Source organism: Coenobita brevimanus, chromosome 57 (genome assembly GCF_032717465.1).
Source record: "Coenobita brevimanus isolate Jiangsu-jjx chromosome 57, ASM3271746v2, whole genome shotgun sequence".
NCBI classification, from domain to species: Eukaryota; Metazoa; Arthropoda; class Malacostraca; order Decapoda; family Coenobitidae; genus Coenobita; species Coenobita brevimanus.
In genome coordinates this window covers 9506150-9525086 of record NC_137010.1, presented here as the reverse complement: position 1 = coordinate 9525086, position 18937 = coordinate 9506150, and the positions used below count along the sequence as shown (strand labels likewise).

The following is an 18937-nucleotide window of genomic DNA, read 5'->3' as shown; positions in this document are numbered from 1 at the left end:
TAAATTACAACCATAACACATATAACCAATACCGTATCAACACAGCTTCACTTACAATAATCTAACAACTCTTCATTATTGCTAATGTTATCTCATGGCAAAAAATATATCATCATCATCCAGACCTCCTTTCCCACCCTAGGGAAGGGTGAGGAGTAGCAACGTCCAGACACCCCAAGTCTGCCCAATCCAATGGGCTACACTTCCATTCACTCATCATTCAAGCCCCTGGAATCCTGGCTCTCTCTGATACGCCAAAAGCTTTCACCACATTCTGTAGCTTCACATAAACGTATCCGACAGAGACAATTCGGACGCTATCACGTTACAAAGGGGTGCCATATCTCTGATCAAGCACTTCTTCTAATAACATTCATCCAGCCAGCTCGATCTTTTGCCAGTTCCCTAGCCTCACTGATTTCCATACCTCTCTTCCTCACACACTCATCCACCATAACCCTCCATCTTCTCCATGGCCTACCTTGACTCCTCCCTCTTTCAAATCTGCTCAGATATACCTTTTTCACCACTTTATTGTTATCCATTCTCTCCACGTGACCATATCATCTCAATAAACTCTCTTCGATTCAGGTGTCCACAGACTTCCTCACTCCACATCTCTCACGAATCACATTATTTTGTGTCCTATCCACTCTCTGTACCCCACATACATTCCTCAGCAGTCCAATTTCCACTGCTCTCGCTCTTGACTTCTCATTTTTATGCCACACCAGTCTCACATCCCTATGTTAAAGTTGACGCTAACACTCCTTCATGTAAGCCTAGCACACCTGCAACACTCAACGGCTCCGATTCTTATCAAGGCCTTCGTAGCACCAGCTACTTTTCTTCCTTGTGTCACTCTACTTTCCACTTCTTCTGCACATTTTCCTCTCTTTTCTATCACTGTACCCAGGTATTTGAACTCCCTCACCAATTCCAGTCTCTCTCCATTCGCTGGAACATCACACTGGGAATCAGCTTCTCTCTCGATTACCATCACTTAACTCTTTTCTAAATTTACTCTCAAGGTACGATGTTCACAGACATCAGCAAAATTCTGTACTAGTCTACCAAGTTCTTGTCCGGTATTTGCAAGTAGTACTGCATTATCAGTATACAACAAATTTGAGATATTCCATCCATCACCATTTATTACATACGCCATCCCTCTCTCTATTACTTGTGTTTTTACTTCTCTCATCACCCCCATTCATATGTACATTGAACAACCATGAGGACATCACACAACCTTGTCCCATGCCAACACTGATTGTGAACCATTCACTTAGGTGCCCATTTACCCTTATGCATGTCTCACTACCATCATAAAAGCTCCTGATGGCACCTAGCAGCTTACCATCTACACCTTACATGCACAAAATCTTCCACAATCCTTCTCTGTCTACTTTGTCATATGCTTTTTCCAGATCCATAAATGCCATAAACACCTTATAGTCCTTCTCACAAGCTTTCTCCACTGTCTGTCTCACTGCAACTATTTGATCCACACATCCTCTGCCACTCCTAAAGCCACTCTGTTCATCACTCACTAAGACTTCTGATATCTCTCTCGCTTTCTCTATAATACAGTAATTCTTCCACATACCTTCCTTAGAACACTCAATAAACTTATACCACAATAATTCTTGCACTCACTTCACTCACCTTTATTTTTGTACGGGGGTACAATCACAGCTTTTTTCCACTCTGCTGGCACAATTTCACTCATCCATGCCTTCTTACATATCACAAACAAGCACTTCTTTCCACTCTCTCCACTATACTTAATCATCTCTGCATACACCTCATCAACCCCAGCTGCTTTCCCATTTTTCAGCCGCTTCACAGCGTTTTTCACCTGTGCGAGTGTCATGATTCCTGGCACTGCATTCCTTCTCTGCACACCCCCAAAACCAATCATGTTTACAACAGCTCTGCTCTCTCTATTCCCATCCATCTATCTAAAACTAGAAGCTATATACTGTATCTAAAGGGTTTTTCACTTTTTTACCTCATACACACAGCTACCTTAACCCCTCCACACTTGGGTACCTTTACCTCTCAGTATGGGCAATTTCCAGAAAATTGCTTGTTTTCAAACCTTAATATCTCAGAAACTATAGCATTTAGGGAAACAAATTAAAGACCACATTACTCATCAATTCTTCTTGCAAATGAAAGTATCCCCAGGCCTGTAGGTCATTGTGTTGATGGGTAATGACGTGAGGAAGAGAACTAATTTTCGGCACGAGAGCAGGATGTGTTCATGTCTGCCCGTGGTGCTGACTATGGCTTTGCTTTCAACGTGATAACTTCTCCATTACTAGACAAACTAGTCACAGTGGCATCCAAGACACATCTTATGGCACAATCACTGAGCCCTTTCCTAATATCCTTGGAAATAGGCTTTGCAGGGGTGGATGAGGCAAAAGTCCATGTGAAGCAGGAACAGAATCAAATGAGGTGTAAGAAAATATCGTCTTACACCTGGCAAACTCACAGAGACAACTGAGGTATAGTTGGCTTGGCTGGCAGGACTCTCTCCCTTAACTTTTGGTAATGAGATAAAGTGGTTGCCACTTCAAACTGTGGTGTGAAAACAATTGCGGTTCTTAACATTACTAGGCAGGAATCTGGTGCCTCTTTGTTGTTGGTTCAAACCAACACCTGGCAGTTAGGGGTTAAATAATACTAGACATTATTTTTACAAGCTGTGGAATGATTTTAGAGAATGACATTGAATGATGAAACACTGAAATATAAGGCGGCCAGATTAACCTTTTGAATGCTTGGATTTCTCTTGATAATACATAATTGTCTGGTGTCTGCCTAATCAAAATTCCTAGAGATATCACCTGCAGAGAAAGGGCTTCCTGAGACAGTATTAAAATTTTTGTCTGCAAGGAATTCTCCAAGGTGAAAAAGATATTTTAGTATTGTATGGATTAAAATGGTCTCAATGCATCAACTGCAGTATATCCTGTTTGTACAGGAATCAGAATTAAATCAGTGTTATTAAAGAAAATATATATAATTACCAAAACAAACTACAACATAAAATCTTACCTTTAACTGCCTTTGCTGTTTCCATACTCATCTGAGGAGGGATGTTGGGTTCACGCTCCCTGAGAAGGCTCTGTACAAAGTAGGTAATGTCTCGCCCGGCAATGGGGATGTGTTTTATGCAGCTCCCAATTACATAACCATCAGCCTAGGAGAAAAAGAGACCCATCACTATCATCAGCATATCACCATTCATCATCCTAATTGTTTTTTCCCACCTAAGATGGAGTAAGATAGGATCCTAAAACGAGGAAAAAGTACGAAGATGGATCACAAAATCATTCACACATCATTCAAACCCACAGTCATTTCATCAACTATCTCCAGCTAAAAAAAATGGGGTGAGTTTTATCTAGAAACAGGAAATGGAAAGGACAGAAGAAGAACTATCAACACACTGCCAAGTGAAATGGGCTACACATACAAAGAGCCTACATGTGGTGGCACTGTGTATCCTGGGTGGAGTTAATACTCCTCATATTTCCCTGCACTTCACTAATGAAAAGGACCCTGATGCAACCCTGCCAAGATGCTGTTTACCACAAAGGAAAACCAGTTCTCTGTTAAATGGATGATGTACCATACCGTACCTGTAGAACAGCGCTACAGCAGCAGCTGCTTACTTGTAGTCAACAGGTCTGCTCAGCCAGACATATTGGGGTTAAGCAATAACTTGTATCTAAATGAAAATTTAACCAAAATTATGCCAAGCTTCCAGTCAAGGAATCCCCATATTTGTGTGCAGTTTCAGTTTTCTTGTTTTGAAGTTTAAGTCAGTACCAAATGGCTGCCGGACACTGTTGGGAAAAAGCTATAAAAATGTTAACGCAGATGTCTAAGCGGCTTGTAATATACAGTAGTACAATCTTCAGCTTTGACTTGAACTCTCTGTTACCTGTTCTACGAAGGACATAACCTGTGCACATCCACTTGTGCTTTCTAAATGAAAAAACAATCGATCTTGCTTTAACTGTCTGGATTAAACTACTTAGCACTGGGCCTCTGTGCTCCTGATGGAGTAATAATGGAGTGGAAGATAGACAGATGTATATACAGATATACAGCAGATGCATGGATGGATTTGATAATTATCTGTACATTACAAAGAGCACCCACCACTGGAATTACATGAGTGACACCATCGCCAGAATCTATAACAGTGCCAGTGAGGGAGCGCTCAGTGGCTTGCCGTGATGCCCAGGATGCTGCCAGTGACAACACTGCCTGCACTGCGATGTACAGCCCAGGCACGTTGAATGACTCGAACATTATCTCTGAGGAAAATTGCAAGTTACAAATATTTCATATACTGTAGTTGTACTTAAAAGTTCTTTTCACTGTCTAGAAACCTTAAGAGACTGTCTAGAAAAAGTTTGGATCTTGGTTCAGTAGTTCTAAAGTCCATATATGTAAAGGAATAACTGACATGACATGTCTATATAATCAAGGTACACAAAACTGGAAACCCTTCTTCAATTATCCATCAACACTGAGCAAATTTTAGTTCCCTACACATTCCTGAGCATAAAGACTGGGACAATGCTGGATTTGTGATATGAAGAGATTTAGAATCTTCAAACCACAATCATCTGTTTTTTTTTTTTGTTTTTTTTTAATGAAGAGAGAAACCTGTACTTTACACACAAAAAATCAATCTGCATATTACCATTATGCCAGGAATGTAATTCTTGTTAAAAACAGAAACAATGTCTGGTTCATACATTGAAAGAGAAAGGCCTGTGGTAATTTTGGGCAAACATTTTCCTTAGTTCAGATATGCAGTACTATCGTATCAGACCCAAAATGACCAATCAATGCTTCATTCACTTTAATTTTGGCCTTCACTGTAGGAAATTCCATTATAACTACCGTACTAGCTTTAGTCTTCGAGCAGCTATCAAACAGTACTGATTCAAAGGCATCGTTCACTCTGCAATGGTTCACATTACTTGTCTCAGCATCAGTGTCACTTTTTGCTCCACTGCCAGCACCTGCTGGTTGCAAACCATATCTGCTTATCCCCAAAGAATCTTTTGGCTGTTTTTCTTGTTAAACTCTAGAGTCCGCCAAAGTAAAACTAGTTTTCGTTTTGGCACGTAGCCCTTAACATACGAGACCTCTGTCTCCAGAGATACCGGGTATATCTATATACGGTATACATATATATATATATATATATATATATGTAGAGCTATATGTAATAATAAAAATGCTGCCTACTTCTTCCTTAGCCTTTATCATTCTTTTTCTGTGCCTGCCCTCCACTCATCCTATTTCTCCCATCTTTCCTGTCACTTCTTATTGCTTTTCTTTCCCTTACAGGTGGCTTTACATCGAGTGACAAGCCAAATGGTTTCATGTAAGCCATGAAACCATTTACAACGTTGGGTGGTAACCACATAACCAAACCATACATGCTCCCTACGTGTCAACAAGTGGGTTGGTGGAGGGTTAGTGCCCCTCCTCATAAAACAAATAACTCAGAGTCAAATGACCACCCCTTACGGGATTATGGTGTCAGGCAATAGATAGACAGATAGATGACTTACAGCAAATATATAAACTCAACAACAAATACCATAAGTCCTCGATATATGGTGCCTTATCTGACGATCCTTTTAGCTCTGGAATCCATGTAAATTACAGAAAAATTGCCTAATAAAGTTCCATTGGTACCTATACAGAAAATATGGTATTTCCCCAAACTGACAGTAGCAGAGGAATGGAAGTTGCTATGATAATTCATCCCTTACTTATATCGAGGAATGCCCATAACTGCTCTATTCATGCAGTGCCACCCACCTGCTGTGTATTCTCTATTCTCAGGTGTGTTTAAGGGGGGCTCAGTGAGGAGGAAGTAGTGGTCCTCAGGCTCAGCACGGAGATACTTGAAGATGCACTGCTCCATGAACTTCTCCATCAGATCCCAGTCTTCCACAATACCATGACGCACTGGGTACTGTCAATGTGGAAACATCTACATCATCATCCTGACCTATTTTTCTCATCTAAGTAAAGAAAGATCATGATGCAAACATCATCATCATTGTTCTGAATACTTTCCCACCAAAGGATGAGGTATGGTAGGATCATAAAAGCAAAAGATGAGATGGTGGGTGAACTAGCAGCACACACCATACTCTGTGAAAATGGCTCTACACACACACACCACTTGCTGGCTCAGTGGTAATGCTCTCACCTGCCATCTGGTAGACAGGGGTTCGCGCCTTGCTCATGGTGCAAAAAGATTCACTGAAAAAGTGGGTAGTTATGGTACTGTCTCCCTCGAGCAAGGAGATGTGTGTGTGAAAGTTGCAGCCTTGCCCTCTGATTGGACTATAAGAGCTCACAGCTCTCTTCCGGGAGGGTAAAAAGCTGACAATTGCACGATCCTCCTGACTGACCGACCTAGTGAATTACACACACACACACACACACACACACACACACACAAACATATATCTATATCTATCTATCTATCTAGATAGATGTATATGTATATATACAGTATATATATATATATATATATATATATATATATATATATATATATATATATATATAATATATACCGGTATATATGCATGCTAGAATGATGAACTAAAAGTTATACCTAGACCCGCCATAACCACGGCAAAATGATCACAATTCACTATAACGATACCTCCCAGTGAGCTGTTTGAGCCAAGATGACTGCTCAGTTTGTGTATGATATACCAAAACTTATGACTTGGAAATCATGTCTGGCAAGGACGCTACCCCTGGTGGAAAAAGTGGTGTTGCTGAGGGTGTCAAGGGCAGGCCTTAAAGACTTACCAATAAAATCTACGGGTTTGCTACTGATCTATATAGATCCTATTGTCTGCTTCCATTTCTAGTTGGTCCATGTATTTAGCATACCTTTCTTTAAAAATATTTATTGAGGGTGCACTCACTACATTCTCTGGGAGTCTGTTCCAGTGACTGATTTCTTTTTTTTTTCTTTTTTAATGTATCCGACTCTGGGCATAGGCTTCACAGCCTGCTCCCAAGGCCCAGTAGTCCTCCTACATACCATACACCTCTACATGTCACCACTTCGGCGCTAACACCCACCATCCATACTGATGGTATACATGCTAGGGCTGTCTCATACATGATTGGTGTATTGGTATTAGCGGGGGTATTTTTACGACATGTTGGTGGGACTTCTGGTAGATCAGGAAAGTCTGTTTTAATGAAATTCAAATCCTTAAACTGTTCCCTGCCCCTGCGGGGATTTGAACCTGGGTCTGGTAGGACTGCAAGCCACCTCTCTCCCGACTGAGCCACCGCCTCCCCCAACTACCGGTATGTGAGCAAATGTGTTTCCAGTTTGTGATTTACTGAAATGCTTTTTGTACAGCTGTTTTGAGTTCCCTTGTACATTGGTATCTGTCCTTTGAAAGAAGTCTAAATGATTTATGTTCTCATGTTCTTCCAGCATCGTACAGACTTCAATCATGTCTCCTCGTCTTCTATGGTCCTCCAGTTTTGGGATGTTAAGAGTTTTAGGAAGTTGTTCATAGGTAAAGTGTCTGAGATTAAAGGGTTATATCGTTCTTCAGATATTGGATACACGGTCATAGGTCCCCTCCCTATCCCCAGTGAGCCCATGTCATATGAAAAATCGCTAAGTGATGGGTTTTCATTTGACGTAAACTAATCGTAGTGTGAGGTGTGCCTGTGCTAGCATTCAAATACCTGTATAAGAAAATTTTAATTTATTCTTGCAGTAAAGTTACGGACAAAAGTAAAATGGTTTTATATTATGAATACCCATACTAAAGTATAAGAAGATGGCTAAATTACAAAAAAATCTAGGTGAGAAATTAGCTCCTTACCTTGACTGCATATCCAGTGGCATCCATGGCCTCATCCCCAATAAAGAAGTCCAGGTCTTCCACACCCTTACAAAGTCGCCGTTGTGACTGCTCCCCAACCTTGGCTGTCTCTTTAATGGCCACTGCCGATGGGATAATCATCTGTGGCTCGTGGTTCCCTGCATAACCCAACTTTGTATACCTATGAGGTAGAAAGAAAAGGAAAAATTATCAAACATGTGTTTATAATTTAGTTGTGGCCCAATCCATATACTGTAAACATGAACCCAGTGGACTGCAGACCGTAACTGCCCTTCTGCAGTTCATCATCATCTGTTTAGGAGAAGGGGAGACAGCTAACATATGTTTGTTTAATTTATTCAGGGAGGCATGACAGCTCAGTGGCAGAGTGCCTGACTCAAGACCAAAGTTATGAGTTCGCGCCGCGCCTGGGTAAGCTGCCATGCCGGGAAAGGTAGCACTCTCGTCTCCTGGCTGGTTGTAGCAGTCGTGGCTCAGTGGGTCAGAGTCCTCGAGCCTACCCAAGGGTTCATTGGTACCCATCAGAAAGGGCATCAGGTCATAAAGTGCTACACGCTCCAAAACTAAGTCCTCTACCCAAGGGGCAATGCCTTAGCCCTTATGGAAAAAAAGGGACATGGTATGAAAAAAAAAAAATCAGTGCCACTGAGTGAAGCCATCCCTCTCCAGCACCACTTATACAGTACATTAAGTCTTCATTTACTTTTTTTCTTTCGAAAAAGGGCAGACTTTTCAGATGGCCTTTGCATTATTCTTTTTGTTTAAAACATAATAAAAGCAAGTGATGTGAGATACACCATGCTGCAAAACGTAGAGCACGACCAAAACATTACATTAAGGTAGCTTAATGCCTAAATTGATAAGCTAAAATTATCTTGGCCACTATTCATATCAATTTTAGGGACAGGAAAACATTCTTGCATCTGTTCTTCTCATGCAATGTACTCGAGGTGGCATATTCACTTCACAGTCCTACTCTATTCAAAGATATAAACTCCCCCTCCCCAGATCAAACGATAAACAGAGGAAAATTTTTGACACCCTCTCTCAGAACTGTCAATCACTCTCATTCCCGTCCAGTGTCGGCTGCTGGTATGTTTAAACTTTCAACACGTTCGAGACTCACCCGGTGCCCACATCTACGATACATGGAGGGAGCCGGCCCGTCATGATTCCCCGCTACAGGTGTAACAAAACAGCAAAATACACTCAGTGTGCCTCTCACGGGCGCTGGCTGTGTTGTTATCTCGGGGTGTAAACACTTCCGCCGGCGTCAAGGGGGATGCGTCAACTCAGGATGACACTTGATGGTGATTGGTCTTTTGAATAGTGACGTCATCGTTCAAAATCTTGTTGGCTTTTGGTTGGTGGGACTGAAAGGTATGATATCATGAAGACTAGTGTTGATTGGATGTTGGTTCTATGACGTCAAGAGTTTTGCTGATTGGCTCCTTTTGTGACATCACCCAAAGTGATTTTCAAAGGAGAGATAAGCTGAAAATAATGCAAAAGACTTTTAGGCAAATACAAACCTTAAAGCCTACAGCATAAGGTGGAGAAACGTTAGCTAGAGCTTAAACTACGGTAATATAAGGCATTGAAATAAACACAATGTGACAGCCATTTCTATTTGACAATATTGAATGACATGAAATATATTGTATTCTTGTTTATTCCGATATGTAGACGATAACGCTTTAAATATTTTAACAGTTTGAGTTAATGTCTAAATGCGTTGTGAGCCGTCGCGTGATTGGCTCAGCTTGTTGACAGCTGGGAATTTTGAGGATAATTCACCACTGTAGATAGTTCGCCAGCAAGCTCAATTTGGTCAGCCGACCTATTTATATTAGCTCAATTGAATTATCCAACTCTGCAAAGGCATGATCTGATTATGCAGTCTTAGTTATCTTGATTGCATGAACCTACTGAAAAAAGTGCGAAATCCATGAAACAGCGAAAAGTGTATTTCCCAGAATCCCAGCTGAGGCGGTGGCTAGAGGTTGTAGTGAGGAAAGTGGCTATTTGGAATTGATGATTATTTCTTGTTAAAATTCGTGATTAGGCCTCTGTATATATTACAAGTTGTCCCCAGTGGCCGAATTGTAGTTTGTGTTGTTATAGTCCTGTCGTGCAACTAACGAGTATTGCTTTTACTCTGGGTCGTTTGAACACAATGGACAATTTTCCAGCATCTTGTCAAATATATATTTGACAAGCTGCTGGAAAACTGTGAAGAGGGATTGTTGGTGATATAACAGAAATTGGTTTAATTATAGTTTCAGCCAAAACTGAGTTATGAGATTTTGATCATCGGTATTTTAGACAATTGTAAGACATTGGCGTGTTCGTTGCAAAATATTTTTCACTATTGAAGATAACATAGCCAATCCATCAAGAGGGAAATTAAAATAATTTGTAACGAAAATGTCATAGAAGGAAAGCATCCTAGAACTGTCTAAATTGTTGAAACTGGATCAAAAGCTTGTAATTCTGTTTTTGGCTGAAAATATAATACCCAAAAATATACAGTTAGCTCTGGTGTGGTAGTGTGTAGCCAACTGGTAATTTTGATTGCTAGTACCACCTCACTAGTGATACGCTTTATTCTAGATATGATACAGTACTTAACCCTGGAATGCTGAACGTGGGTATAATACAGTATGCCTGATGCATCTGACATCATGTGCATTTCATGATGTTACCATGGAGGCAGGTGGCTGAGACCCCCTATTGCTTCAGCCTACCCTGTGCCTTAACAGAGGTAGGTCACATTGCTCTGCTCCGCGTCAGGATTTTTTCCATATACCTGTGTTCGGGTAGACCGTACTCATGTTTGGTGTTAATAGTGAGAGACAAAATCGGGTATATGTTGCTCGAGTTTAGTGCTAATGTAATAAGCTCAACTGTAGTGATTAATTATTTCTATTTCTACCCCTGCCTCCTCTGCTATTGACCCTGTCACCCTTGGTACTGGCCCTTCTGCCTACCCTGCTGACTCAGATGACCCTGCTGCCACCCCTGCTGCTGCTCGTGTTGTGAATAGTCAATATATATCACTAAGTACTTATTTACTAAGGCTTAAATTGCATTATAGAGAAAAAAGTCATTTTTTTGCGTATACCCAAAAAAGGCTTCTCTTTCACCTCTCTTCCTTACAGTTTGCACATCGACTGTGTGCCGGAGACCCCCTGAGAACAGTGGCAGCATACCTGGGAGGGGTTAGGGGAAATTTGGAGAAAATTGGCGATAGAGTTTTTGGGAGGTGTTTTTTTTTTTTTTTTTTTTTTTTCAAAAATTTGTCCATTTTTTTCTGTTTTCTACACGTTTTTTTTCTTCATTCAGTCCATATCTCATTTTAAGTGATTAGGAGTTCCTAATAGGTTTATGTAATACTGTAGAAAGGTGGCTTGACTTTAATATGTAACTGTTTGAAATAATAGATATTTATATTTAGTTTTTTTTTTCTTAATTTTCCCAATTTCAGGTATAACATACCAAGTAAGTGTGACCGGATTTTAATGGTACCCTATTATTTTGGAAATACACGCAACTAACATAGAGTGAAGTTCATATGTTTTTCATTTAGTTTATGCTGTTTTAATCAGTTTTTCTTCTATGTACATCTGTCGCAAATGCCCACCTTTTAGTATTAAGTAGATAAGGATGGGAGTTGTTCAGCTTGTAACTCCGTCTTATCAAATCTACATTGTCTATCTATCTATCTGTTGCCTGACACCTCAGTCCCGTACGGGGTGGCCACAAACAAATCACCTCCATGTCGCCCTGTCCCCCACCATTTCACTGCCCTGCTCCCAACTCGCACCCCCCTCTCTCATATACCTCTCCACCTCATCCTAGGCCTCCCCCTCCCTCTCCCCCCCTCCACCTCACTCATATACACTCTCCTAATCAGTCTCTCACCCTCCATTCTCCCCACATGGCCAAACCACCTCAGTGTGTTCCTCCTAATGCTTCCTGTCACATCCACATCCACACCACAACTCTCCTTTATATCCTCATTTGTCAGCCTGTCTCTCCATGTGACTCCACAGGCTCCTCTTAACCCTTTAACCGCGGGCTTGTTTTGCTTTTTCTTGCGGCACCCACGGGCATATTCGCGCTCCAACAGACTCTCTAAAAATATTTGCCAAAAATCAGTTATTAGTCCTAGAATATTAAAATCATATGCTTATGGCACATACCTTCAGCTTTCTCCTGGGGTGTTTGTTGAGCCTTCGTCGAGTACCGTAGGACTTGTGGAGACCTCTGAAGTTGGATAACGGTCTCCACTTTACACTTCCCGACAACCCGTAATATGATTACCACAGCCTGATATTATCACTAGAAACACTATTCTATGATTCTCAAATAGTTTGGAATCCATATTCCAAAAAAAAAAAACACTGTGAAAGCAATGAAAATTACGAGGGCGTATGACCTTCCCACTTGCGCTAGTTCGCCCCTGGTGTTGTCATTTATTATTCATAAAAACACTCACAGTTTATATTTGTATTATTATATAACACTTATATATATCTACAGTCTTTATCCATAAGTTTCCTTCAGTAATAGTAGTTTATTGTCACTGTAGGCATTCAATTTCTTTCAGTAAAATACGTAGCATTCACTTTCTCGTCCTGTATACTAGCGTTGAGAGTGAATGTCACTTTCACCTTCACTCTCATAACTCATAGTATTCATACATGCTAGAGTGAAACTTTCACTTTACCCCAAGTATATATACTCGTATTCTTATATTACTACTCATTTACATTTCTATTTACGTTCTCTATTTTATTTACATTATTTACATTTCTATTTTATTTACAGTGTGTTAAGCACTGTCACTTGAAGTACTGTAACTTATAAAACTATTTTCCACTATTCACTTATATTTACATTCATTGCTTTCACTTGCTGTTTACACATTATTTACAATTCCACTTGCACTGTTTTACTCAGCAGAAAGATCATAGTCACTCTCTTTCAATTGTCAGCCCTTTACCTCTTTCCACACGAGATTTAGTAGGGGTTAAAGGTCACAGGGCCCTTTGCATGGGGCTAAAAAGCGGCGGAAGTTAGCAGGAGCGAACAGACGTACTTTCACTTTGGAAGATGACAGTGAACTGATAGGGGTGGGCCGGGGTGGCCTACCTAGGGAAATGCATTACTGCCAACGTCAGCCTCTTGACAGCTGCTAATATATAGCAGTGAAATGATTGGCAGGAAGTCTAGACAATTCTCCCTTCCCTCCTTATATATATTTTTAGTACGAGAATAGATTATACGGCATATTTCAAGGGGAAATAAACAGCAAAAATTAGCGAACGAGTGCATGTGAGGTGTTGTAAGGTGATAATTAGCCAATTCCAGGTGTATGGCACTCCCACTTACCTTATTTCTTTTTGGTATATATTATTTGGTATAAGAATAGGGCATAGGGCTTATTTCAATGGATGAAATCAGTGGAAAATTCCAGGGAAGATTTACTTAGCGTAGCACGGCCGGGCAGGCGAGAGGAGAGGGTAATGGAGGGAAGGTAAGGAGGGGAGTCAAGAACGGGGAGAAATGGCTAAAATGTCAACAATGGATGGGAGTACAGATGAGATTAGGAGTGCTGACTAGTGTTGGACATTGGCAGTACTGATAGATGATACAAGCTACCACTTGAAAGCCCGGGCAAATTCAAAATAACACAGAATCACAAAAGTGGCCCTGCGGTATGATCCCTTGCTCCCAAGCATCACGAAAGTGACGCCCCGCGGTTAAGGGGTTAAATAACTCATTTCCACTGCTCTCACTCTTGACTTGTGTCCTTCCAACAACGTCCAAGCTTCACTTCCATATGTTAGAGTTGGTATCGCAATACTGTCATGTAGTAACTTTTTCACTTCCATGCTCACTTCCCTGTTTCTTATCACTGCTTTCAAGGAACCAGCAACCTTTCTTCCTTGTTGTACCATTTCAAGCACTTCACTCTCCAAACTTCCATCCTTACTCAACACACTATCCAAGTACTTAAACGTACTCACATTTTTTTCCATTTCCTCACAATCCAACCTCACTGTACATTCACTGACTTCACCTCTCTCGAAGACCATCACTTTACTCTTCCCTACATTCACCTTTAGATTCCATTTCTTACACATTCTCTCAAACTCATCCACCAAGCTTTTGCAGCTCCCCTTCGTCTTCACTCAACAACACAGTATCATCTGCAAACAACAATACAAGGAGTTTCCAAACACTACCCTCTCTCACCAGGGCCACTCCAACATCAACTACCCTACCTTGTACCTCTTTTATTACCCCATCCATGTACAGATTAAACAACCATGGAGACATGACACATCCCTGTTTCAACCCAACCTTCAAAGAGAAAAATTCACTCAGTTCACCATCCACACGCACTGCAGCCTCAGCACCATCATACATACTCCTCACAGCATTCAACAACTTCCCATCTACTCCATATATTCTTAATACTTTCCACAACCCTTGTCTATCAACCCTGTCATATGCTTTCTCCAAATCCATGAAAGCTGCATACAACTTCTTTCCCTTCTCTAGAAACTTTTCCACTAAAGATCTAAGAATGAATATCTGATCTACACAGCCTTTTCCCTTCCTAAAGCCTCCCTGTTCTTCTCCAACTAATTCCTCTGTTCTTTCCCTAACTCTGTCAATAAGTATCCTGCCATACACTTTTCCCATTACACTAAGAAGACAAATGCCTCTATGACTACCACACACTTCTTTTTCCTCTTTTCCTTTGTACAAGGGAATACTTATACCTGACTTCCAATCCTCCGGGACTCTACCTTCCTCGCAGGCCAACCTGCACATTTTCCACATCCATTCTACTACTATCTCTCCCCCATGCTTCAGCATTTCACCACACACTCCATCAATTCCTGGGGCTTTCCCCAATTTGACTTTCGTCATTACTTCCACAACTTCTACTGATTTCTTCCTGTCTTCTCACCTCCCTCCTTCTCCCAGCCATTCCCCAGCCACTTATACTCGCATTACTACCATCCTCTGTGTTCAGTAATTCCTTAAAGTGTTCTCTCCATCTGCTCACTTTTTCTCCTTACTCCACTAGTAATCTACCATTTTTATCATTCACTCCCCTGCTAAATTCACTTCCACCCTGTCTTACTCTCTTCACTTCTTTCCAGAACATTTTCTTACATTCCCTCCACTTTACACTCAAATTCCTTCCAAATTCCTCATCCACTCTCTGCTTATTCTCTCTTACTAATCTTTTCACCTCTCTCTTCCTTTCTACATATAACTCTCTCTTCCACCTCTCAATTTCTTCCATGCCCCTATTTCTCATCCATTCATTGTATGCTTTCTTCTTTTGTGCCACGGCCTGTCTCACCTCTTCATTCCACCATGCTGTTCCTTGCACCCCCCTCAGTCTTCTCTTCACCCCACACACCACATCACATGCTGCACATATTTCTTCTGTGAATATCCCAGACATGGGGTAATAGTAATAGTAATGTGGAGAGGATGGAGGGTGAAAGACTGACGAAGAGAGTGTATGTGAGTGAGGTGGAGGGGGGGAGAGGGAGGGGGAGGCCGAGGATGAGATGGAGGGTTGGGGTGGAGAGGTATATGAGAGAGGGGGGTGTGAGTTGGGAGCAGGGCAGTGAAATGGCGGGGGACAGGGTGACTTGGAGGCGATTTGTTTGTGGCCACCCCAAACGGGATTGAGGCGTCTGGCAATAGATAGATAGATAGAATAGTAATAGACTATTACAGGGTTTTCAAAGTAATAGTAATAGATCACAAGTTCCTGGCTGTAATAGTAATTGTAATAGTAATAGAAGGCAAAGTAATAGATAATTGTCTATTACTTTCCCATTACAGACACCTCTTTAATACCGTTTACCATACCGGTAATCAATAAAAACAGCCTTCTCACCTTGGTTACTTGTTGGCTGCTCTCCAAGCTGCAGGTACACCACAGGAGACCGTGCAGAATGGAGAGTGGTCAACAGGCCATCAGGTGATTTAGACACACTTGTTCATTCAGGGGAACAGCCTCCCAATGATAATGAAAATAAAAACCATTTTCAGTTTAATTAATACCATTATCATAAATAATATATTAATAGTAATAGTAATACTAATAGATGACCAAGTAATAGTAATAGTAATAGATGACCACTAATTATAATAGTAATATAATAGAGAGCAATTGAAATTAATAGCAATAGAAACCCAGTAATAGACCCCATGTAGAATATCCTGCACACACCTTCCACGTCCCCCATCTGCTCCAATTCATATTTACCCAGTCGTTCCTCCACTTCTCTCTTATATTCTGCCTTTTTCTCATCCTCTTGTAACCATTCCACTCTCCTTGCAACTATTCCTTCTGGTCCTTCCCTTCTTCTATTTCTCCATCTTGCTTGGATCTTGATTCTGGCCACCACCAAGTAGTGGTCAGAAAGTCCACTCCCCAACCTCTATAAGCTCTTACATCCATTACTCATCTTTGCATCCTTTCATCCACACACACATAATCAATCATTGCTTTCCTTTCATTCAGTTCACCACCCACCCTTCTCATCACCTGCCATGTATACCTGTGGATCATTTTGTGCCTGAAGAGGGTATTGGCAATCACCAACCCCCTCCCGGCACAAATGTCCACTAACGCACTGCCATTCTCATCTATCTCAGCAGGCACATCCCACTCACCAACTATTCAATCCACCCTCACATTCCCTACTTTATCATTCATATCACCTTTCAGAAGCACTTTCTCATTCCTTCCTTCCAAACTTTTCCATGCACACTTCCACATTTGTCCAGAACTCTTCTCTCACTCTGCTTACACGATCTTGCGTTGGCGCATACACGCACACAGTCGCCCACGTTTGTATTCCAACTTTCAGTCTAACCCACACAATCCTTGATCCAACTGATCCATACTCTCTTATGGTCTTCTTCCATCTTCTGCTCACAACAATACACACTCCTTTTGCCCTCTCATTCTCACCTACTCCTGCACATATACCCCATCCATACTCCCATTCTCTCACACTCTCTCCTCTCCATTTAGTTTCAGTTACTCCACATACATCCACTTTCACACCCTCAAGCACCTGGACAATCTCTCTCTCTTTCACCTCATCATTCGCACCCCTTACATTCCATGTTGCGATCCGTACCATGTCCATTGTCCGCTCCTTGGTCATCATCTTTTGGTCAGTCCTTGTCCGAGGTTTCTTGTTCGTCATTTTAGTTAGCTGTTTTCCGGGGAGGGGCACTAACCCTCCGCTAACCCTTTTAGTCGCCTCGTACAACAAGCAGGGATACTGGAGGAGTATTCTTGAAAACCCCCCTACCCCCAGGGGGGAACTGACTGGATTAAATTAGGCTATGTTAGGTTACGTTAAATTAGATTAAATTAGGTTAAGGTAGATGCAGTGAAAGATGGAGATAGGAGCTGGAGACCTCCCCCCCATCTCCTATCTTTATGTATGAAGAAAAGCATTTGTGACCAGTGCTTATACAGTATGAGAGAAAATGCTTAGAATTGCTTAAATTCAGCAGATAACATATTAATTTCAGTGCCTGTCAGTTGGGAGAACTGTATTTCCAAAAATTTACCCTGCATACTGTACATTTCTACTAGGTACTGTATGTGTCAAGGATGTGTTCCAAAATATCAACTTTTTCATACAGTTGGTAATGTAAATTGAGAGGAATTGATAATTACTGATACATTAGCCATGGAGCTTTAATGGGCAATACAGTATTTTAGAATTTATGATGAACTTCATTGCAAAAAAGGACATGAAAAATTGACTCTATCGGATACATTTATGTGAAGCTACAGAACGTGGTGAATGTTTTTGACATATCAGGTAGAACCAGGATTCCGGGGGCTTGAATGATGAGCGAATGAAAGCGTGGCCCATTGGATTGGGCAGACTTGGGCTGTCTGGACATTGCTGCTCCTCACCCTGCCCTAAGGTGAGAAAGAAGGTCTGAATGATGATGATGATGAAAAAAGACATAATGATGCTGTATAGACATGTGGTCCTACTGCATTGTGTTTTGTCCCCCACAGAAGCCATGCTGTACTTCTGGAGACGGAAAGCAGGACGTATTATTCATCGTATTGTCACCTTACCATATGAGACATGGTGAGAAGCAGAAGACATACTTTTCAAACCCAACTCTGCATTGAAGATTTGTGTATTTTATACCTGCCATGCCAGTATGAGCCTAGGGCTACAGCAGCAACAGCCAACAAAAACAAATACAGTACTACAGCCAGTTTCATTTAGCAAGTGAAGCATCTCCCCAACTGAAGGGGATAGAAGCAGCGTATATTAATCTTATCACTTTAGCAGAATAACCTTTTCTTTCCTTCAGAGTCTGGCAACATTTAGACAGATTTTCTTTGCTTTGAATAGGTCAGTCAGAGTGAGAGTTAAACAGAAACTACATTTTTTTTTTTTTTCAGTGTTATGTTTATGAATGAATGGATGCATCACATATTTCACAGAACATGCTGTTGATAGCTGCTCTATTTTTGTTTTCCTGTTTCTCTGTTTTTCTAATTCCATTAAAAAACTGTACTATAATAGGATGACGTGTTTCTGGCCAAAGGAATTAGAAATGGTCATACAGTGAACTCTCAGTTATCCGTTGTTGCAATATCCAGCCGAATGCAATATCTGGCGCAGCTGGCTTGGCTCTATTAAAGTAATATCCAGCAAAATTATGCAATATCTGAGGCCAAAATGGAATGTAACCAGCAGTTCTATGCAATATCCTGTGTTTAGGTGTATCAGCTGGCTTGTAAACAGTAGCCAACCAATGCTGTGTTACCATATTAATGTACTGTGCAGTACTGTATCATTACTGTATTTTTTGCTTAATTTCCATCTTCTACTCATGGGAAAGTTTTTAGGATAGAGGTTTGAGACAGACAGTAACACAGTATCCAGCTC

The 18937-nt window shown here is 41.1% G+C and overlaps 2 protein-coding genes across 2 annotated transcripts in view; one reads left to right on the top strand and one right to left on the bottom strand.

Annotated features, from left to right (window-relative positions):
- The window catches only part of Arp3 (Actin-related protein 3), a 31174-nt gene extending 21965 nt beyond the window's left edge, over positions 1 to 9209 (bottom strand). The window contains exons 1-5 of the mRNA XM_080274405.1: positions 9076 to 9209; positions 7929 to 8109; positions 5869 to 6025; positions 4183 to 4340; positions 3070 to 3214 (exon numbers count right to left, since the gene is read on the bottom strand). Of these exons, the coding sequence (XP_080130531.1) occupies positions 3070 to 3214; positions 4183 to 4340; positions 5869 to 6025; positions 7929 to 8109; positions 9076 to 9119 (685 nt within the window). The 5' untranslated portion in view covers positions 9120 to 9209. The remainder of the gene's footprint in view (positions 1 to 3069; positions 3215 to 4182; positions 4341 to 5868; positions 6026 to 7928; positions 8110 to 9075) is intronic.
- A 1405-nt stretch (positions 9210 to 10614) lies between these two features.
- Positions 10615 to 18937, top strand: part of LOC145402276 (palmitoyltransferase ZDHHC16) — a 29311-nt gene continuing 20988 nt past the window's right edge. The window contains exons 1-2 of the mRNA XM_080274404.1: positions 10615 to 10713; positions 18049 to 18124. Coding sequence (XP_080130530.1) covers positions 18054 to 18124 — 71 coding nt within the window. The 5' untranslated portion in view covers positions 10615 to 10713; positions 18049 to 18053. The remainder of the gene's footprint in view (positions 10714 to 18048; positions 18125 to 18937) is intronic.